This window comes from Leucoraja erinacea, chromosome 11 (genome assembly GCF_028641065.1).
Source record: "Leucoraja erinacea ecotype New England chromosome 11, Leri_hhj_1, whole genome shotgun sequence".
Taxonomy (NCBI): Eukaryota; Metazoa; Chordata; class Chondrichthyes; order Rajiformes; family Rajidae; genus Leucoraja; species Leucoraja erinaceus.
The window spans coordinates 46,556,234-46,579,565 of NC_073387.1; the positions used below are offsets into that span (position 1 = coordinate 46,556,234).

The 23,332-nt window shown below is 42.6% G+C and overlaps 1 protein-coding gene across 1 annotated transcript in view; it reads right to left on the reverse strand.

Moving 5' to 3' along the window:
- The window catches only part of LOC129701762 (testican-1-like), a 381,487-nt gene extending 358,850 nt beyond the window's left edge, over positions 1 to 22,637 (reverse strand). The window contains exons 1-2 of the mRNA XM_055643175.1: positions 22,351 to 22,637; positions 22,043 to 22,204 (exon numbers count right to left, since the gene is read on the reverse strand). Of these exons, the coding sequence (XP_055499150.1) occupies positions 22,043 to 22,204 (162 nt within the window). The 5' untranslated portion in view covers positions 22,351 to 22,637. The remainder of the gene's footprint in view (positions 1 to 22,042; positions 22,205 to 22,350) is intronic.
- Between the last annotated feature and the right edge of the window lie 695 nt (positions 22,638 to 23,332).

Genomic DNA, 23,332 nt, shown 5'->3' on the forward strand with positions numbered 1-23,332 from the left:
GAATTGTGGACGCATCCCAGACCATCACGAACCTCCCTTCCATTGACTCCATTTATTCCTCACGCTGCCTCAGCATAATCAAGGATGAGTCGCACCCTGGCTACTTCCCCTTCTCCCCCTCTCCCATCGGGCAAAAAGTATAGACATGTGAAAACCAACACCTCCAGATTCAGTCTGAAGAAGGGTCTCGACACGAAACGTCACCCATTCCTTCTCTCTGGGGATGCTGCCTGTCCCGCTGAATTACTCCAGCATTTTGTGTCTACCTCCAGATTCAGGGACAGTTTCTGCTCAGCTGTTATCAGGCAACTGTGCCATCCTACCAACAACTAGAGAGCAGTCCTGAGCTACTAATTAATTCATTGGAGACCTTCAGATTGTCTTTGATTGGACTTTATCTTGCACTTAACGTTATTCACATCATTCCCTTTATCATGTATCTGTACACTATGGATGGCTTGATTGTAATCATCATGTACTGTCTTTCTGCTGACTGGTTAGCACATGACAAAAGCTTTTCACTGTACCTCAGTACACGTGACAATAAACTGACCTCAAACTCACAACTCAAATTACCAACCTGCCTGTCCGTCAGCCATCACTCTACCCCATCTCATGCCTCCATTGGCCTCATTCGTCACCTCAGATCCCAGAAAAGCTGCAAAAACAAGTTATCCTCAACCCCAAGAAGAACATAAAACATTAAACTTCTTTTGGACACTTAGACTTTTCCTAGAAATCATGCCACCCTATTTCATCCAAGACCATTATGTGTATGAGGTTCAATGCAAAAGGTAAGAGGTAAAATGCAACGAAATTTCGTTCAAGGTGCACTGTGTCTAGGTGTATATCTGAATGACAATAAAGTTTTCATTCATTCATCATTCAATCTATCTCCTGCTCAGCCTTTTACCTCTCATAGAAACATAGAAAATAGGTGCAGTAGGCCATTCGGCCCATTCGAGCCAGCACCGCCATGCAATATCATCATGGCTGATCAACCCAAATCAATTTCTGCTTTCTCCCCATATCCCTTGATTCATTTAGCCCCAAGAGCTATATCTAAATCTAATTATCTCTCGAATACATCCAGTGAATTGGCCTCCACTGCCTTCTGTGGAAGAGAATTCCACAGGTTCACAACTCTCTGGGTGAAAACGTTTTTCCACATCTCAGTCCTAAATGGCCTACCCCTTATTCTTAAACTGTGACTGCTGGTTTTGGATTCCCCCAACATGGGGAACATTGTTCCTGCATCTAGCCTGCCCAATCCCTTAAGAATTGTATATGTTTCTATAAGATCCTCTCTCGTTCTTCTAAATTCCAGTGAATACAAGCCCAGTCGATCCATTCTTTCATATGTCAGTCCCGCCATCCCGGGAATTAACCTGGCGAACCGACGCTGCACTCCCTTATCGTGTTTGTGGATCCTCATAATGGCTCAGCCTTTAGAAAAAATCATTTTTCTCACACTGTTCAAAAAGATTACAGGCTTTTCCTCTGAAATGTTTGACATTGTGAAATCTTCCATTGTTCCATGGAGACCGAATGGCTTGGAACATCTCAAACTCAGCACCTGGGTAATGGCTCTAGAAGCTGTATAGTTGTTGCTCACAAGGCTAAATCAAAGTGGCACTGCCATTAGCAAAATACCCTTTTATTTAAGACAGTAAACTGTCACAGCATATGATTGATTGATTATAATGGAGTGTCAGAAACCATTCTAGATGGTTCACTCAGTTGAGCATAGAAAATGCAGATGCTGGAAATTCAAACATAAAAAATAGTAGAACTCGAAAATAGGCACAAAATGCTTGAGTAACTTAGCTGGTCAGGCAAAATCTCTGGAGAAAACTAACTAGTTTCATACTAACAAAGGGCATCATGGTGGCACAGCAGTAGAGTTCCTGCCTTACAGCATCAGAGACCCGTGTTTGATCCTGACCACAAGTGATGTCCGTACAGAGTTTGTATGTCCTCCGCGTTACCCGCGTGGGTTTTCTCTGGGAGCTCCAGTTTCCTCCCACACTCCAAAGACGTACAGGTTTGGGAGGCTAATTGGCTTGCTGAAATTGGTAATTGTCCCCAGTGCGTGTAGGATAGTGTTTGCGTACGGGGATCGCTAGTCAACGGCGTGTTCTCGATGGGCCAAAGGGGCTGTTTCCGCGCGATATCTCAGAACCAAACTACACTCTTCAATCCATTACTTCTACATTTCTTTGGTCTTCTGTGAAATCTCCTCAAGGTATTCCTGCTTTGAAGAGGTGCTCCCCCTGTTTCTGACAGGAGTTGTGCAAGACCCTAACTCTCTGCCCCCCCCCCTTGCTGCTCTTCTCAACAGTCACGTTTTGTTCTGCTCCTCCTCCTCCTCCTTTCTTCCAGCTTTCTTTCCCCCCCCCCCCCCCACAATCAGTCTGAAGAAGGGACCATATCCACAATGTCACCTATCCATGTTCTCCAGGGATGCTGCCTGACCCGCTGAGTTACTCCAGCACTGTGTGTCTTTTTTACAGCAGGCCTTATCTCCAAGTAGTGTGGTAATAACTAACTGCTTTTATTTCCATGCTCTTGTCAGAGTATGTTAAAAACACACATGCAATTCCTACTACGAGCCAATACTCATCAGGAAGCCATGTAGCATTCAGTTAAACGCACTGTTCAGATAAGATGTTAGCACCATACATAATTAGCATCCATTTATTGTATCTTCACATACAAAATTGACAGAAGCCAAGAACTAAAATTAGACAAACTTTAGAATCTGACACTATGGCTGGCCCAATCTTCCATTGCAGCAGCAGACTAAACAATAGAAAGAAGAATTTGTTTTTTTTTGGACAGCAGATTGCAACAGATTGGAAGTCTGGATTATTGAAGCCATCTTTTTTACCTCCTCGTTTTCGAAGGAACTGGGGGTGAAGAACCTACAGTCTCTGCCACAATTTGTGCAGGAGATGCCAGAGAGAGCACGTAGCTGGTAGTACTGGAGGTGGTGCGATCCTTTATAGACAATAGACAAAAGGTGCAAGAGTAGGCCATTCGGCCCTTCTAGCCAGCACCGCCATTCAATGTGATCACAGCTGATCATCCCCAATCAGTACCCCATACGCCCGCCTTCTCCCCCATATCCCCTGACTCCGCTATTTTTAAGAGCCCTATCTAGCTCTCTCTTGAAAGCTTTCACTGTAAGCTCATGGCAAAAAGGAACTCCAGCTTCTCAACGTCATCTTGAACACTCCTCCTTCAACCTGAGCAACCATGATCCAGAAACTCCGGTGAATCAGTGGGGACATAACACTGTTTAGAAGAGAATCTGCAAACGTCATAAAATTGTTTCCTTTTCTCTCCTGTTATTCTCCTGCTACGATGGAGTAGACAAAAGGAGCAGCTGCTGCCTCACAGCGCCAGAGACACGGGTTCAGTCCTGTTTACGGATGCAGTCTGTATGGAGTTCGTACGCTCTCCCCGTGACAGCGTGGGTTTTCTCTGGTTGCTCCCGTTTCCTCCCACACCCCTAGGACGTAGAGGTTTGTAGATTAATTGGCCACTGTAAATTGTCCCTCATGTGTAGGGTTGAACCAGTGTGGGGGTGACTGCTGGTCAACAGACAAGACAATAGGTGCAGGAGTAGGCCATTTGGCCCTTCGAGCCAGCACTGCCATTCACTGTGATCATGACTGATCATCCACACTCAGTACCCCGTTCCTGCCTTCTCCCCATATCCCTGGACTCCACTATCTTTAAGAGCTAAATCAACTCTCTCTTGAAAACATCCAGAGAATTGGCCTCCACTGCCTTCTGAGGCAGAGAATTCCACAGAATCACACTCTCTGGGTGAAAAAGCTTTTCCTCATCTCCGTTCTAAATGACCTACACCTTATTCTTAAACTGTGGCCCTTGGTTCTGGATCCCCCATCAACAGTTTAAGAAAACTGCAGATGCTTTCGAAGGTTCAAAAAAGCTCTCAGCGGGTTCTATGGAGCGAAGGAAATAGGCAACGTTTCGGGCCGAAACCCCTTAGTCTGAAGAACTGTGGCCCGAAACGTTGCCTATTTCCTTCGTTCTGGACTGAGTTTCCCAGCAATATCGGGAATATGTTTCCTGCCTCAAGCATCTCCAATCCCTTAATAATCTTATATGTTTCAATAAGATCCCCTCTCATGGTCGGCGTGGGATTGGTGGGCCAAATGGCCTGTTTCTACACTGTATTTCCAAACTAAACTAAACAAAGATAAAACACAGATGATTCTCTTTGATATGAATGAAATTAGCAAGGTTCGTCAGAATCATGGGCATTCAAACACAAATCTTTGAAGCTCACTGGTCCTGTTAAGATTATTTGAAAAGAAAACATACATGATTTTTCAAGTGCACAATCTCTCTGATCTTTAAAAATCATGAGATAGTCTATTAGCAAGTGCAGTCTGTGTATTATACAGAAGGTATCAAAACTTGGTGATTTATTTACAAACATGTTCCTTAAGTAACTAGGAGCAAGAGTAGGCATTCAACGGAACAAATCCACTCTGTCATTCAATGGTCATGGTTTTTCTGACTCCACAGCGTTGGATATTTTTGCACTAGTATTATGACTATTCATTTATTTTTTGTTTATTGTACATTATCTATTACAGCGTATTACATTTACAGGCCTGTTAAGCAGGAAGGAATTTCATTGTTCCGTTATCACGACATATGACAGTGTAAGCACTCTTGACTCACCTGCATTTACCCAACTTTTCACACCCTTGCTTATCAACAATTAGTCACCCTCTGCCATAGAAACATAGAAAATAGGTGCAGGAGTAGGCCATTCGGCCCTTCGAGCCTGCACCGCCATTCAATATCATGGCTGATCATCCAACTCAGTATCCCATCCCTGCCTTCTCTCCATACCCCCTGATCCCTTTAGTCACAAGGGCCACATCTAACTCCCTCTTAAATATAGCATAAATATATTCCATAATATATATACCATAAATATATTCAACAATTTTGCTTCCACTGGCCTGTGAGGAGAGATTAAAAGCACTCTCAAACCAGTGAGGGAGAAAAGATCTCACCTGGATCGCCATCTTAAAAGGATGACAATATTTTCCAAAAAGGATCAGACTCCCAGTTCTAGACTCTTTCACACCACAAATCAATGAACATGCAATGTGTCAAGTCTCCCCAGGATCTTGTAAGTCAGCATGTCGAGCTCCCCCAGCTCACTGGTTCAACCTTTGCTGAAAAACAAGCTGCCCATTCCAGGCACTCGTCTGGCAAACTTGCACCAATTTGCTTTCAATTCATTAACATTCTCCTTTAAATAATGAAACCAATATCGGATGCCATACTCCATAGTGGTCTTTGTCCCCTTATTTGGTCATCTTTCATTTAAATAACGCGCTTTGTTTTTATTTTTTCCGCTGTTCGATTTCATTTTTTTTTCACATTTTACTCCATTTGCCCGACCTAAGCCTTCTTACTTCCACTATCAATGCCTCTCTGCAAATTCGATACGTCTTCACAACTACTTTCCTCCCTACCTTCCTCCCTCCCTAAGTATGCAATAGTTCAAGAGGGCAGCTCACCACCACCTTCACAAGACCAAAATATGGATGGATAATGAAGCCCTTGTCAACAATATCCACATTATGAAATGAATCAAGAAAACTTGTTCCATTGATGGGAGATATAAACTCCTACCGCAACTGGCTGGACATCATCGAAAATTATAGGCAAACATGTTTGGCACTAGGAAAACGTTACGACAAACTGGGCTGCATTTTTAGATGGAGCAGCAGGGAAGGTTGATAGCACCAATAATATGATATGTGGACTTTCAGAAGCCACTTCACAATTAGGTCATAGGAGTGGAAAGGCTACATTGTTTTGAAGGCGACAAAATGTTGATAAAATTGTTAATGATCCTTGGCTTTATAATGTAACACAATACTGAAGATGGACACAAATTGCTGTAGTAACTCAGCAGGTCAGGCAGCATCTCTGCAGAAAAGGAATTGATCAACTCTGGAGAACAGGAATGGGTGATGTTTCGGGTCAGAACCCTTCTTCAGGTTGTCTGGTCAATGTCAGCCAGTCTGAAAAAGGTTCCGACCCAAAACGTCACCTGTTCCTCTTCTCCAGAGATGCTGTCTGATCCGCTTAGATATTCCGGCATTTTGTGTCTATCGTCGATATAAACCAGCATCAGTAAGTTGCTCTCTACACCTTATAAAAAAAAACTGATTGGGTTTCAGATATTAACATAGAAACATAGAAAATAGGTGCAGGAGTAGGCCATTCGGCCCTTCGAGCCTGCACCGCCATTCAATATGATCATAGCTGATCATCCAACTCAGTATCCTGTACCTGCCTTCTCTCCATACCCCCTGATCCCTTTAGCCACAAGGGCCACATCTAACTCCCTCTTAAATATAGCCAATGAACTGGCCTCAACTACCTTCTGTGGCAGAGAATTCCAGAGATTCACCACTCTCTGTGTGAAAAATGTTTTTTCTCATCTCGGTCCTAAAAGATTTCCCCCTTATCCTTAAACTGTGACCCCTTGTTCTGGACTTCCCCAACATCGGGAATAATCTACCTGCATCTAACCTGTCCAACCCCCTAAGATTTTTGTAAGTTTCTATATCACCCCCCCTCAATCTTCTAAATTCTAGCGAGTACAAGCCGAGTCTATCCAGTCTTTCTTCATATGAAAGTCCTGACATCCCAGGAATCAGTCTGGTGAACCTTCTCTGTACTTCCTCTATGGGAAGAATGGCTTTCCTCAGATTAGGAGACCAAAACTGTATGCAATACTCCAGGTGTGGTCGCACCAAGACCCTGTACAACTGCAGTAGAACCTCCCTGCTCCTATACTCAAATCCTTTTGCTATGAATGCTAACATACCATTCACTTTCTTCACTGCCTGCTGCACCTGCATGCCTACTTTCAATGACTGGTGTAACATGACACCCAGGTCTCGTTGCATCTCCCCTTTTCCTAATTGGCCACCATTCAGATAATAGTCTACTTTCCTGTTTTTGCCACCAAACCTCACATTTGTCCACATGATACTGTTTGTCGCAAACATGATGGAGGGCACTGTAAATGACCTCTAATGAACTCCAAGATCCGTTATGGGAATAAGGATATTTTAAGTTTAGTTTAGATATACTGCGTGACAACAGGCACTTCGGACCACCGAGGCCACGCCGATCCCCGCATACTAACACTATCCCTCAACGCTAGGAACAATTTAAAATTTTACCGAAGCTTATTAACCTACAAACCTGTACGTCTTTTGAGTGTGGGAGGAAACCGGAGCAACCGGAAAAAACCTACGCAGGTCACGGGGAGAACGTACAATGCCATAGAGACAGCACCCATAACCAGGATCGAACCCCAGTCTCTGCCGCTGTCAGGCAGCAATTCTAACATGTTCCCGGTGTTGGGAGAGTCCAGAACTAGGGGCCACAGTTTAAGATTAAGAAGGTAAGCCATTTAGAACGGAGATGAGGAAAATCATTTTCACACAGAGAGTTGTGAGTTTGTGGAATTCTCTGCATCAGAGGGCGGTGGAGGCTGGTTCTCTGGATGCTTTCTAGACAGAGATCTAGACAGAGCTCTTAAAGATAGCGGAGTCAAGGGATATGGGGAGAAGGCAGGAACAGGGTAGTGATTGTGGATGATCAGCCGTGATCACATTGAATGGCGATGCTGGCTCGAAGGGCGGAATGGCCTACTCCTGCACCTATTGTCCATTGTCCCATATTCATGTGTTGTGCCTTTCATAAACTAAATTTGTTTCTACTGCATGACATTTGAATGGTTAAGGCCATGCCAAGCTGCTTCACCCACCAACATAAACAATTGGCCATAGAAACAAAGGAAGATAAAGATAGTACAGCAATCAAATGTTTCGCTAAAAAGATGAATTTTAATAAACATTTACACCTAATTTTAATAACCATTTACACTTCACACTGCTTCTCCAAGGCCAATCGTGGATGAGCCTCGCCCACTTCTCCCTCTTCCATCCGGCAAGAAGTACAGAAATGTGAAAACACACACTTCGAGCTTCAGGGACAGTTTCTTCCCAGCTGTTATCAGTCAACCATACCATCTTGTCAACAACTAGAGAACGGTCCCGAGCTACTATATACCTCATTGGAGACCATCAGAGTATCTTTAATTGGACTTTATCTTGCATTAAATATTATTCCCTCATCATGTATCTCTATTCTGTGGATAGCTCGATCGTAATCATGTATTGTCTCTCCACTGACTGGATAGCATGCAACAAAAGCTTTTCATGGTACCTCGGCACATGTGACAATAAACTAAACTAATGTTCTTAAATGAGCAGGACTTACGAGAATGAAGATATATTCACGGAGATATTCTACACAGGGAAGTTGGGGCAAAACTTCTAACTCAAGGGTATTTTAATAAATTGAAGGATAATTTGAGGATCCAAAAGAGATGACTACAGAATGCACATAAGATTTGAATAGTGTGAGAAATACCCAGTGTAGTTAAAGGTTTGGAGTATTGAACAGAAGGTGCGAGTGTGTCGTGCAGCCCATTAGAATTGTTGGTCAGGATAGGAACTGAATAATGGATTTGGATGTAGGCAGCAGCTTTTTTTGCAACAGAATGAATAGGGCTGAACAAGGGCAGCACGGTGGTGCAGCGGTAGCAGCTCCAGAGAACCGGGTTCGATCCTGGCTGCACCTGATGTCTGCACGGAATTGGTGCATTCTCCCGTGACCTGCGTGGGCTTTCTCCAAGAATTTGGGTTTCCTCCCACACTCCAAAGGCGTACAGGTTTCCTGGTCGATTGTCTTGGTATAAATGTAAAATTGTCCCAAATGTAGAATAGTGTAAATATGCGGGGATCGCTGGTCGGTACAGACTCAGTGGGCCAAGGGCCTGTTTCCGCACTGTATCTCTAAGCTAAAAAAAAGATTTTGAAATTGCAAATCGATCAGGTTCAGCCTGAGGAAGCAGATGGAAGGGTTGTTGATTTGTTGGTGAAGTCATGCAGTTCATAACAATGACTGATGACAAATATTATAAAAACATATAGATAATGGACCGGGTTTTACTCTACAACTAACTCTGCTCTATAACATAGCAGCCATGGCGCAGCGGTAGAGTTGCTGCCTTACAGCGCCAGAGACCCGCGTTTGATCCTGACTATGGGTGCAGTCTGTGCGGAGTTTGTACCTTCTCCCCATGACCTGCATGGGTTTTCTACGGTACCTCTGGTTTCTTCGAAAGAGATACAGGTTCGTTCATTAATTGGCTTGGTATAATTGGAAATTGTCCCTAGTGAGTAGGATAACGTAAGTGTGCGAGGATCCCTGATCAGCGCAAACTCATTGGGCCGAAGGCCCTGCTTCCGCACTGTATCTCTAAGCTAAACTAAGTCGCCTAAGACTTCATCCTCTATTGTGTTCACTCCATTGATTTTAGTGGAATAGACATTGGATGCAAACCATAATGTGCTCATGCTACCACATGGTACGTTTAGCAATACACATTGGGGATGAGTACTGACACTTTTTTAATTCATTTTAAAGAGAGTACAAATTATTGGAAACAAACGTGAAAACATTTCGAACAGAAAATTTAGTTTCAAACTTTTAAAAAATTGTGAGAAATATACCGTCTCACGTGCAGGATGTAGCCTAGGTACAGTTGGTGGCATTAGTGACACTAACTGTGCCATCAGCTTTGCCCAGAGTTCCCGAGGAAATCATAACTTCCTCTTAACTATCACAATTTTCCAGAGCCAAATAACAGTCTGTCCAAGGCCACATGAAATTGCAAAATTGTGGATGTAGCTCAGTCCATTCCACAGACTAGAGTCCCCACTATTGATCCCATCTACACTTCATGCTGTCTTGGGAAAGCAGCCATAATATTCAAAGACCTAAGAAAGACAAAATGCTGGTATAACTCAGCGGGGCAGGCAGCATCTCTGGAGGGAAGGAATGGGTGACGTTTCAGGTTGAGACCCTTCTTCAGACTGAAGTCAGGGGAGAGGGAGATACATTGATAAGGAAGTGCAAGGTGTGAGAACAGTACAAAGGGGATAGGGATCATGGAAAATGTAGCAAAGAACATTGTTAGTTGGGAGAAGGCAACAACAAAGCAAACAGAGATACGATGTAGTCGGAGACAGTAAGACTGGTCAGAGAACTGGGAAGGGAAGGGGAGGAGAGAGAGGGAAAGCAAGGGTGACTTGAAGTTAGAGGTCAATTTTCACACCGCTGGGGTGTAAGCTGCTCAAGCGAAATATGAGGTGCTGTTCCTCCAATTTGCACTGGGCCTCACTCTGACAATGGAGGAGGCCCGGGACACAAAGGTCAGTGTGGGGATGGGAGGGGGAGTTAAAGTGTTTAGCAACCGGGAGATCAGGTAGGTTTAGGCAGACTAAGCGGAGATGTTTAGTGTAATAATCGCCAAGCCTGCGCTTGTCTCGCCGAAATATCCACACTTGGAACAACGGATACAGTAGATGAGGTTTGGAGGAGGTCCAAGAGAATCTCTGCCTCACCTGAAAAGACTGTCGGGGTCCTTGGGTTCAAAGACGTATCCCACCCCGGTCACAACTTCTTCTCCCCACTCCAGTTTGGTAGACGATGTGGATGCTTGATAGTGCACACCACCAGACTCAGGAACAGCTTCTTCCCTCTGTTATCAGGCATCAGAACGGTCCATCTATAAACTAGGGGTACCGTCCGATTCCCCACTCCCTCATTGTGGACATTGGACTTTATCTCAGGAACTATAGCACTATCATATCGTCTCTTTTTCACTGTACCTATTGTACATGAGTTTGCCTCAATTGTATTTATATTTAGTAGTATCCAAATCGATTAAATAGCTTGCAAAACAAAGCACTGTGACAAGGGTAAACCTAGACCCATTTTTACTGTTAACAATAACAGTCCAGGTGACCTGGAACTAGTTTATTAAGACACTTATCGATTACATTGTTTGCAAGGAGTGTAATTTCAAAGTATTCATGTGACACAACCTTACAATCGTTCTAAAATAATCTCTTGTCATCTGCTCAAATATCTTGTCAGTTCAATGCATTAAAATGCCTTAAAACTCCGCATTTTTATTTGACAGTTCACTACAGATCTTTTTGTTAACTGAAGCAAGCAACAATGGTTTACAATCAGCATTAGAATTCAATTATCATCAACAATTATTGTTGCACCCAGAGGATGGTGTGGATATGCAACAAGCTGCCAGAATGAAGTTGTAGTCAATTTCAATGTTTAAAAGGCATAAGTCATTAGAGCAGGTTAGGCATCCAGCCCATTGAGTTTACTCCATCATTCAATCATGCCCGATATACCTTTCCCTCTTAACCCCATTCTACCTTCTCCCCATACCCCTTGACACCCTTGCTCATCAAGAATGTCACTCCACCTCAAAAATGCCCAATGACTTGGCCTCCACAGCCGTCTGTGGCAAAGAATTCTACAGATTCATCACCTCCTGACGAAAGTAATTCATCCTCATCCCCTTTCTAAAAGTACGTTCTTTTATTCTGAATATGGAGGGGAAAGGTTTGGAGGGAGATGGGCCAAATGCAGACAAATGGGAGCAGCTCAGAAAGGTGCCTTGATCAGCATGAACAAGTTGCGCTGCAGGCCTTTCCCCTTTGGTATAATTCTATGATTCAATTTATTTTAAAACGCCCAAAAAGTACCGTTCAAAAGTACTCATTAAAAAGCGATTGCATGCTCCCACTGTTAATTTGAGGTATGCACTCATTCTATATCTACAAAGCCTTGAGTGCACTGGGCATCAACGGATTGACGTGGAGAAGAGCTATCAAGAACACCACAGAGGCAGCGGAGAAGGCCTCGAGATGGCTCTGGATCAGGAGAGAAGGTCCATGGGGGAAAAGCGAATGCCACCTGAACACAAGTCGTGGTCTGATCAACCATGGCTGGGTCACCTGGGCGAGTCTGATGTTGAAAGACCCAAAACACCCAATAACCCCAGGTTACATCACTGATGATGTGTTCAGGAGCATCAATAGATGAATTGTTATTAAATGGGAATCACTTAATGATATAGGGAATCTCAATTTACCAAGAAACTAAATCAGCCATATTTCCAACTTGCTCCTGGGCTAGATACCAATTGCAAATATAGAAAAATAGGGAGCACAGTGACGCATCAGTGGAGTTGCTGCCTTACAGCACTGGAGACCCAGGCTCAATCCCAACTATGGCTGCTGTCTGTACGCCGGTTGTACCTTCTCCCCCTGACCTACGTGGGTTTTCTCCGGGATTTCCGGTTTCCTCCCACATCTCCAAAGACGTACAGGCTTGTAGGTTTATTGGCTTGGTATAATTGTAAATTGTCCCTCGTGCGTAGGGTAGCATTAGTGCGCGGGGATCGCTGGTCGGCACCAACTCAGTGGGTCAAAGGGCCTGTTTCCACGCTCTAAAGAGCCTGTTCGCCTCGACACTGCAGTTGGACTGCTGGACCACGGGAGAAGGAACAAAGGGAAGAGATAAAGACTTTGCCTTCCATCACAGTGAGGAGATGTTGGAGACTCACTGTGATGGATGTTTATGTAAACTGTGTTAAGTGTGGGTCTTGGATTGTTTTGTAATGTAAAAAAACTGTAGAAATGATATTTTGTTCAAACCCAAGTTTGAATGACAATAAATAGCATTCTATTCTATCTCTAAATTAAACCAAAAAAAAAAAAATGTATTGACAATGTAATTGTCCAACATGACAACATGTACCCTTAATTTTTATCATCTGGGCTCTGGTATGGTTTCTTCAAAATAAATGTAGAATTGGCCCCACCAAAAGACATTGACAATTAAAGCAACAATTAAAACTGGAATTGACAGCACAGGAGTAGTTCACCAGGCCTCTCAAGTTTAATTCCCCATTGAATATGATCACGGCTGATCTATGCTGGCCTCAACTCATCTTCTGTGCCAGCTCCCCGTGACCCCAATTACTCAAATCTTCCAAAACATTCTCTACCTCGAGTTAAATACTATTATTAAACCAGCCTCTGGGGTAGAGAATTACAGAGATTCACCACAATCTGCGAGTAGAAATCTCTGTGCATCCTCCATTTTAACTGGCCGGCCTCTCCCTCCAAGAAAAACATTTCCACGTCTCTTCCTCCATCGCTCTTCAGATCATATTTATGTCTTAAAAAGGTCACCCCTCATTCTTCTAAATTCCAAACGGCAGTCAGAACATTTACCAATTAATTAATACCATTTACTAAAATATTCTGTATATTTTCTAGCAATATTCATAAAGGAAATCAGGAAACCTTTCTGGATATTGGAAATGAATATTCCATTGATAAATTAATAATTGTCAATTAGTGAAAACAGTGGCAGGTGTTATACCCCATAACAATGCGTCACTATTTCCCAGTTGTCGCTGTTATCTACACCCAAATGTCGTAAAACGTGGAGCTCAGTTATCTTTTGAGCCATTGGGAGTCCCGCCAGTGTTGGAATCTACGCAAGACTATTGGGCAAAGACTCTGATCCAACGTCATAAAGAAATGTTACTTTATGTTCAAACCTGCAGTGAAGCGCAGTGGACCTTGGTGGTGACATTTGTCGATGCATTTTGTACTTGCAGGGACTGCAAGTGCCGTTGAAGGAATTATTGATCAGTTTCTGCAATTATTAACACTGCTGCAACAAACCAGTGACAGAAAATGCAAATGTTTCAGCGGAGGACAGTGCCAATTAGACAAGTTACTTATTCCCAATGGTCTTCATCTCCTATCGTACCACCTGATCTGTACGTTTCCAAGCAAATTGATGTATTCTATTACAATCCTGATTTGTGCCTTTTAGATGCAAGTTATATCCCAAAATGCTCCAAATCTGCTCTTTTAACCATAGTATTTAGATGGAAGATGATTAAATGTTAATGTTCAAAGGTTCTACCAGCAGAATTAGTCCATTTGGCCCATCAAGTCTATTACTCCGCCATTCAATCATGGCAGATCTATCTCTCCCTCCTAACCCCATTCTCCTGCCTTCCCCCCATAACTTCAGACACCCTAAAGGGGCCGTCCCAATGCGGCGACCTAATTGGTGAGTTTAGAAGAGTTTAGAAGAGTTTTAAAAAGTGTCATGTTGAAGACCTCCTTCGACTATGGTGAAGACTAGCTTCGGGAAAATTGGACACGAATAGTGGAGAGTGAAGATGACCTCCTTCGATCTCCCTTCGACTATGTTGAAGACCGTCTACGATTACCTTTGATTACCTACGAATAACATGCCGACCTACTTCGACTAAACCTACAAGTAAAAAAAAAAGATTTTTTCCATGGCGACCTTTTTTTACTCTTGTGCATTTTTCAGCATGTTGAAAAATACGCAGCGACCTAGCTGAGGTCTTGAGTACACGGGGACTATTCTCGAGCATGAAGGAGAGTTACAAAGACCTCCTAGGACCTGGTGTCGACCATGCTGCAACTATGAGTCGAGGGCAAACTCTTCTAAACTTGCCAATTAGGTCGACGCAGTGGGACAGCCCCTTTACTGGTCAAGAATCTGTCAATCTCCACCTTAAAAATATCCATTGACATGGCCTCCACAGCCGTCTGTGGCAATGGATTCCACAGATTTTCAGCCTCATTGACCCCTGGATGTTGATTAAAAGGAATTTGGTGACGGTAGAGACATTGAATGTCAAGGGAAATGCTTGGTTTCTCCCTTGTTGTAACAGCCATGGTGATGGTCATCCATCAACTCGAGGCTGAGCATTGCCCTGGTCTAGGGACAGGCATTTTTGAACATAGAACAGTGCAACACAGGACAGTGCAACACAGAAGCAGGCCCACAATTGCCATGGCAAACACGATGCCAAATTTAACTAATATCTGCACGGACAAGATCCATATCCCTCAATATGTGCCTATCTAAAAGTCACCATCACATCTGCCTCCACCACCAACCCTGGCAACACGATCCAGGCACCGTGTGCAAAATACTTGCCTCACGCATCTCCTTCAAATTTTGCCCTTCTCACCTCAAAAGGTACCCCCTAAAAAGGAAATAAAAATAAACTCTGCCAGTGTTTTATGATAGCCACACAACACACTGAAAAAAATGTTCTCGGTATGAAGACAGAACTTTTGCACCATAAGCACAAACCTACCGCCAGTGCTAAAATTATCATCGGCAGCTGGATCTGCAATAGACTTCTTCTTTAAACCAGTAATAAAATATTTAACTGTTATGCAATCACATTGTCTAAAGTTAGAATTCATTTTTTTACCTCAGTGACCAATTTTAATACTAATAAATATGTCCAATTAGTTTTTAAGAAGGTAAAATATAGAACAGTAGAGCGCAAGAACAGGCCCTTCAGCCAACAATGTCTGTGCAGTACATGATGACAAGACCATATTTCATCTACCTGCACATAATCCATATCCCTCCATTCCCTGTATATCCATGTGCCTATCCAGGTCTCTTAAATGCCACTATCGTATTTGCCTCAATCATCATATCTAGCATTTCAGGCACTACCCCATCTATGCCGCTCATCATTTTATACTCTTCTATCAGGTCTCCACCCACAAACTCTGTCATTCCAGAGAAGATAATCTTCCTGTAGCTAATACATCCTAATCTAGGCGTCATTCTGGTAAATGAGGGGCCTCGGTGCATTTCTACTATTTCGTCAAAACAAAAGGATCAGAATTTATTGCAGGTTGTAAAACACAATACAATTATTGGTAAAAGTTACAAAAGCAGAAAATGCTACACAAGATGTGAGCCAAGTCAAATGGGCAAATCAAGATATGAGCACATAACATGTTTTGAAAGAACAGATCCAAACTAGACACAAAGTGCTGGCACAACTCAATGGGTCAGACAGCATCTCTGGACAAAGTGCTGGTGTAGCTCAGCAGGTCAGGTGGCTAACTGCATACTGGCGCATAGAAGGAACACACAATTGGTGCCTGCATATTTATTTTTACTTAATCACCTGATACAAAGTACAGTTCTAGTTTGCAGTGTTAATGGCCTGTCTCACTGTACGAGGCAATTCGAGAGTTCTCCCGAGTTCTCCCGGATTTGAGCTTGTGTATTGTACGTAGCTGGAACGTAGGAGCTCGTGGATGTCACGTAGCATACGAGTAACAGTAGGTACTCGGGAAATCCGGTAAACATGTGATGTTTTTTCAACACTGTGAAAAATGTCCACAAGTAAAAAATTCTCGTGATGAAATTTTTTTAAACTTTTTACTCATATGAGCCCCCACATACATTACATGAGCTCAAATCAGGGGAGAACTTGGGAGAACTTAAGGATAAGGGGGAAATCCTTTAAAACCGAGATGAGAAGAACTTTTTTCACACAGAGTGGTGAATCTCTGGAACTCTCTGCCACAAAGGGTAGTTGAGGCCAGTTCATTGGCTATATTTAAGAGGGAGTTAGATGTGGCCCTTGTGGCTAAGGGGATCAGGGGGTATGGAGAGAAGGCAGGTACGGGATACTGAGTTGGATGATCAGCCATGATCATATTGAATGGCGGTGCAGGCTCGAAGGGCCAAATGGCCTACTCCTGCACCTAATTTCTATGTTTCTAACTCTTGAATTACCTCGTACAGTGGGACAGGCCCTTTAGGCATTGCATCTATGCACAAGTTTGCAGTTATGTGATTTTCCTCATTCCCAATCACCCGCAACTAAGAAACTTCCGCACTTCTCAACTGCAGCTGTTCTTTAGCACTTACCAAGAGTGCATAAAGGAGCACCCTGTCCATTCATGTTGAATTAGCGTAAGATGCTTCATTAGCTCTGGTGACTCATTTTATTGAGCAGAAAGGTACCAATGCTTAATACACTGGCTGAAATATATCTTAAATCCATCCACTAGGAATTAAGTAACTGGCAAAGGAGCGACGATGCAGATCATCACAGTGGCGCAGCGGTAGAATTACTGCCCAACAGTGCCAGAGACCTGGGTCCGATCTTGACTACAGGTGCTGTCTGTATGGAGTTTGTACGTTCTCCATATGATCTTGTAAGTTCGGTATGTTCTCTCTGTGACTGGGTGCTCCAGTTTCTTCCCACCGTCCAATGACGTACAGGTTTGTAGGTAACATTGTAAATTGTCTAGTGCTAGTGTACGGGGTGATTGCTGGTCGGCGCGGACTTATGTGGGCCGAAGAGCCCGTTTCTGCACTGTATCTCTAAAGCCTAAAGCAAAGTCCAACGATGTTTTTGAAGATAGCACATGTTGGGTATCTTCCAAGTCATGTTGGAAGCGGAGTAGACTCTATGGGCTGAATGGCCTAATTCTACTCCTACGACTTATGTTTGTTAAACTTAATTCTCCTCCTACAGCCTTATGTTTGTCAAAGTTATTGAAAATGTCAAAAATTTTCTTGTGAATGTACACAGTTATCCGTTGCATGAATCTGAACATCTAAGGGTTTGGATGAGCATCAGATTACTGTCCTTCGAGCACAGTACATCCATCCAATTCTGTATTCTGCTTTTTCTTCTTCAAGAATCGACTCATGAGCAGGAAACCTTTTGACTAAACATCAATAACGAAAAGATTTAAGTTTTAACACCCTCTTGATGGACAGCATAATCATCGGGAATCGAGAGGGCTCTGGGTAGCTTCATGCATCAATAATCAAAAGCAATCTCCAACATCAATAATTCGATCTAGCACGTAACTTCATCTAATCCTTAGACTATATCATTTCAGTTTGGAAAGACATTTATTGATATTGGCTTTGACAAACATAAGGCTGCATTTATAGCTAACTCTTAGATGCCCTGATAATATTTGATCTCTGATTTCTTATCAACTAAACTAGCTCTCAGGTGTCTTTCACAGTTGACTACACAGCTTGGTTTAGATTTGTATGAAAAATGGCTAGTGCTGCCCTTCTTCGAAGGTTGGCTCCCATCTTCATAATTTTCATGCTGCTAGGCCAGAAACTATTATATTATTAACTTTAAATTCATAACTGGCCTACAATGCTCAACTCATACCTGGTACTATAATTTTACACTATTGGCTCAATTAATTTTCTCCTTCCACTGTAGGATGAGGGGGACTTCATTTAAACTTACCGAATAACTGAAAGGCCTGGATGGAGCGGATGTGGAGAGGGTGTTTCCACTATTGGGAGAGTCTAGGACCAGAGGCCATAGCCTCAGAATAAGAGGATGTACTTTTAGAAAGGAGATGAGGATGAATTTCATTAGTCAGAGTGCGATGAATCTGTGGAATTCATTGCTACAGATGATTGTGGAGGCCAAGTCAATTGATTTTTTTCTAAAGCAGAGATTTAGAGTTTATGGGGAGAAGTCAGGAGAATGTGGGTTGCGAGGGAAAGATAGATCAGCCTTGATTGAATGGCGGAGTAGACTTGATGGGCCGAATGGCCCAATTCTGCTCCTACATCTTATGAACTTATGCAAGGCTGGTGTGATGTACAGACTTTGTAAAATGATATAACAATTACCCTATGTAGACAGAGAGGCATTATGCATATGCGTACCATGGTGAATCCATGTCTACCTTCTGGAAGTACCCGTAAACAAATGGTGCACTTGGTTTCTTTGGGTCCATTATGCAGTGCTCTGCAAATGAACCTTAGGTCAATATTTCTAAATTAAGCAGTAATTTTGTGAAAGCTCAAACAGAATTTGACAGAAATTTGTTGCTAAATCGATTCCCATACAACGGACACATTTATTTTAAAAATAAATGAGGCAACGACACAGGAGCCAGGATTTCACTGGGGTTTCCTACCTCCCAGGGACAGACAATACTCTGCTAATGATTCATAAAAAATGAACACAATCTATCTCTTAGGAGCTCCAATGAAAATTTTTCCTGGGTTACAGATTTTCTTTTGTCAAATGAAACACTTGTTTATAATTGAAAATATTACTTATTCATATTATTGAGGCTACCAAAAATTGTAAATATGAATTATGCAATGTGTTATTAGGGGAGCACTAAGTCTCAAAGCATCAATTTATTGATGGCTTTTGTCGAGTGCTCAAAAAGAAACTGAAGACAATAAAGGCAAAATAAGGTTCCACGTAATTTTACATTCTTAAGACAAAAAACAGCATAATTTCAATTAATCACCCTGACATACAGCATAAGCTTTGTCAGTGCTCAATTTTGTGATTTTACAATCTGTACGATCACCAAAGCATGAGATTTAACAGCAAATGACCATTCACCAACTTGCTTTCCCAAGTTTGTAATTACATGATGCCAAATGAATTTTTTTTGGTTATCAATCCAGCCAATGTTGTTTCATGGGCATTCCATTTTTTTTTAAACAGTTCTAGAGAAGCACTCTAGTTTTTTTGGCTAAATGTCGTTTGCCTGTCTCCTCTTTGATCCACAAGCAGAGCCAAGTGTTAAAGATGGCTGAACAAAGACATTTCAGGAGGGATAGGTAAATCAATCTCATGTAGTGCATTTGCTGCCTTCGGTACAATGGGAGCAGCATTACCTTCAACTAGAAAACATTTTTCTCCAAGAGCTGTTTGTTCATGTTTTAAATCTCAATGGGGTTTTTTTTTGTGGTAAACAAAACTTTACAATTTCTATTTTCATTAAAAAGTTACATTGCTTGTTGCACTAGAGCTACACTTAAGAAGAAACTTGGTGGGAATTAAGTAAAATCAACCTTTTCTTCCTCCCACCCCCCCCAACAAGTGGGAAACCAGATGATCATGTTTTGCTTTTTGATCCATATTAATCCTACCTTTTGCCAAGTGTGGTGGTCAGAAAACACTCACTCAATTTATTCCAGATTAAATCTCTCCAACAATGAAAAATTCTAATAACTAAAAATCTAACAATAATTATAGTTTTAAGAAAACTTGGTGGGAATTAAGTAAAATCAACCTTTTCTTCCCCCCCAACAAGTGGGAAACCAGATGATCATTTTTTGCTTTTTGATCCATATTAATCCAGAGCTTTTGCCTGTGTGGTGTTCACACTCCCTTATTCCAGATTAAATCTCTGTGCAATGGATATTCATCTTAATTCTTCTTCTCCCCCCCCCCCCCCAAATGGATAATAATTCTTCAAAGGCTTTTCAACTTGGTACCTTAAGGCTACTTCACGTCACAGAATCAAGCATGGATTTTGTCGTACAAATTGGCAACAATAATTGAATGTACGTTGGTGCTATTGATAACATGGAAAGCACATGAACAGCAATAATCAGAGTCACGCACAAGGACATAAATTTGCTCGCTTCTGGAGGGAGACCAACACACATCGTTAATATTTTACGACTAATGTGCCCGTAATCTCCGGATAGTTTTCGGGGGGCTCCATGCATTCCACCTCCATTACCCGACTGATAATGAATCAAAACATTAAATGAAAATAAAGCTACTATATATTTGGGTACACAAATAATGACAGGTGCATTTTCTTCCTGTACCTCCAATGTATTTCCAAAGTCATACAGACAGTTTCATCCTAGCCATTGGGCAAGGCCCGCATGATTTAAAATCTTCGATTATTTACAATCTTTTAATTAGATGCAGCAACCAAGTATACAGTTACATCAAATCATTTGCTATTTTCTTAAACTAAAATACTTAAGAATGCACTGGAGCCGAGCCACCACAGCGCAGAAAACAAAAACAAATAAAAGCTATGGATGAGTATCTTCTGAGGTGCTTTCAGTGGGAAGCACAATTCTAAATCAGATAAAGTGGGATGAAACTGCTGGAAGAGGATATCAGTGAGTATTAGTCACTTGCAGTGTAGGGAGGAACTGCAGGTGCTGGTTTAAACCGAAGATAGACACAAAAAGCTGAAGTAACTCAGCGGATCAAGACTGCATCTCTGGAGAAAAGGAATAGGTGACGTTTCTCGACCTGAAACATCACCTATTCCTTTTCTCCCGAGATGCTGTCTGGCCTGCTGAGTTACTCCAGCTTTTTGGGTCTATCTTTAGCAATAGTCAACTGCTGGATGGGGGCTTTGTCTCTTGATTTTGATCGAGTAAAACTAACAGGCAAGTCAGCAACCACCATGATCCAATGGCAGCCTCATCGTGTTAATGCACTGGCAGACAGAGTTTTTAGTAGCTTCCACTCATAAATATCATTTTTTGGATAAATATTATGTAAATGCCAAGGTGCTTCCTTTGTATAACATCACATTTTTACACGGTTTAAAAAAAAACTGAGGATGATGGATGGCTGGCAGCGCTGGAGTTTGAAATGACCTTAACAGAACCAATTCATAATCAACATAACAATCTTGTTTGCATTTAAAATGTTCAGATCAACCTTCAAGCATGCTACCGGATGAAATGAAACAAGACATTTGCATCTCTATGGAATTCACCTCAACATAGCACTCAAGCAGGCAACCAAACAATCTTGAAATATATCTTCCACAAATATACAGCAGTGCACTTTTGTGGTGATTTAAATGGAAGTCCCCTCCCCTTTTCACCGATGTGCCAGGAATAATCTAAATGCACTGCAAAGGGTGCAAGATGTACATTTCTCTACATTATCGAATTCAGTATCCCAACACAATACCATTTGGCGTGGAAATGGCATAGTAATAAAACTTAGCCAGAATGAACGCAGACAATGAATGTTGGTGTGCACTTGTCAAAACGCGAGGGGGATATCTCTAAATGAATCACCAAATATCTTTCACACTTATCACCAACTATTAAAAACCTAGCAGAAGCCTACAATTATACATTTCTAGCACGCTAACAGAATCGCAGAACATGCAACGGATATTTAAATCGGCAGCAGATTTGCTTCACACAATAAAAAATATTGAGCGGGCTATTTCTGCGAGTTGGGGGTATGTACCATTTCACAGTTTGCACGGGCTTTATCTTGCCGTCTTCAATATAAGCGCAGGGTCAGCACCTCTATTGTGTAAAGCGACCAAGCACATTAACGTGGCCGAAACACTGAACTCCACAGCAAACACGCTTTTATTTTTTTTTAAAAGGTACCTACATCTCGGAATTTGTTCCAGTATTTGAGCTCCTTGTCATATTGGGAGACAGTAGTCAACCATTTCTCATTATCCAGGAAACTGACACCATTGGTCGCTTCTGGACGCCTGCTTTCAACTTCGAGCGAAACCGCGATAAAAACACCCACCAGTGTCGCAAGCATCTGGAAAAAAGATAGGGATTCGCACTCAAAAGGCAGCAACAACAGCAGCAGCAACAACAACAACAACAACAAATAATATCAGGAGTAATTAACTCTTCCCATCATTGATTCGAGAAAAAAAAACCCATATAATCTTCGCAGCTCACCTTGCTGGCTGTGCGGGTAGCTCAGCTCTGCTCTGTCTGGGCGAGGGGGAGAGAGCTGCGCGTTTGACTGGCTGCTTTGTGATGGTGCGGATGGGTTGGGGAGTGAGCCGTGCACAGGAGGCATCGATCACTGTGCATTAACACACGGTGGGGCGCCACCTCCCATCCAACGCGTGCAATTAACACGGCACCGCTCCTGACGTCGCTTTATTCCCGCCTCTCCCTCTCCCTCCTGCACATTTGTTGTTCTTATTTTGGTTCTTATTTTAGATACGGGTCGCCCGGTTTACCGTCAAGCCGCAAAGAGGCCGCTTGCTGTTGTTGTCTTTACTGGACAAGGACATCTCATGACACTGTGAGCCCTTGCTCCCACGTTTCAACCAGAAATTGGACATTAAGTGCAACTTGACACAAACACCAGTAAAGGAAAAAAAATTACGGTCCATAAATAGTCACTTGTGACATAAACCGAAAAAGTATACATGGGCGTAATCGATTGAGTGTGAGATGTCCATTGTGTAAAATCAGAAATAGTCTGTTACAAGAACTAAGTAAGAACGTCATCACATATTGGCCCGAGGAAAAGTTTGCAGGACGACAGGCGTAATAAGCGAGTTTGGTATTCCGACTGAGCATGCCGAGGTCATAGGTCACTGGAGATAAACATTGGATCGAACTGGGTCTCCCGCGCTGCATGCGCTGTTGAATTGCTACTGGAGTTAGCGACACTAGTTCTCCACTGGGCCATGCAGTAATCTCAGCAGTGACAATCTAATGGATCACGGTCCGGTCCCCCTCAGCCTGGGTGTATGGATTCCATTCTCATTCAGGGGCGAACCACGCACCCCTCTCCTGCATAACACAGGAGGCAGATTTGTGAGCGGAGTCTCACTACCGTTCCCTCAGCGGCCCCAGACTTGTAACTAGCACGGGGGGGGGGAAGCCCCTCTCTCATTCCCCAGTCTCTGCTTCCTCACTCCTG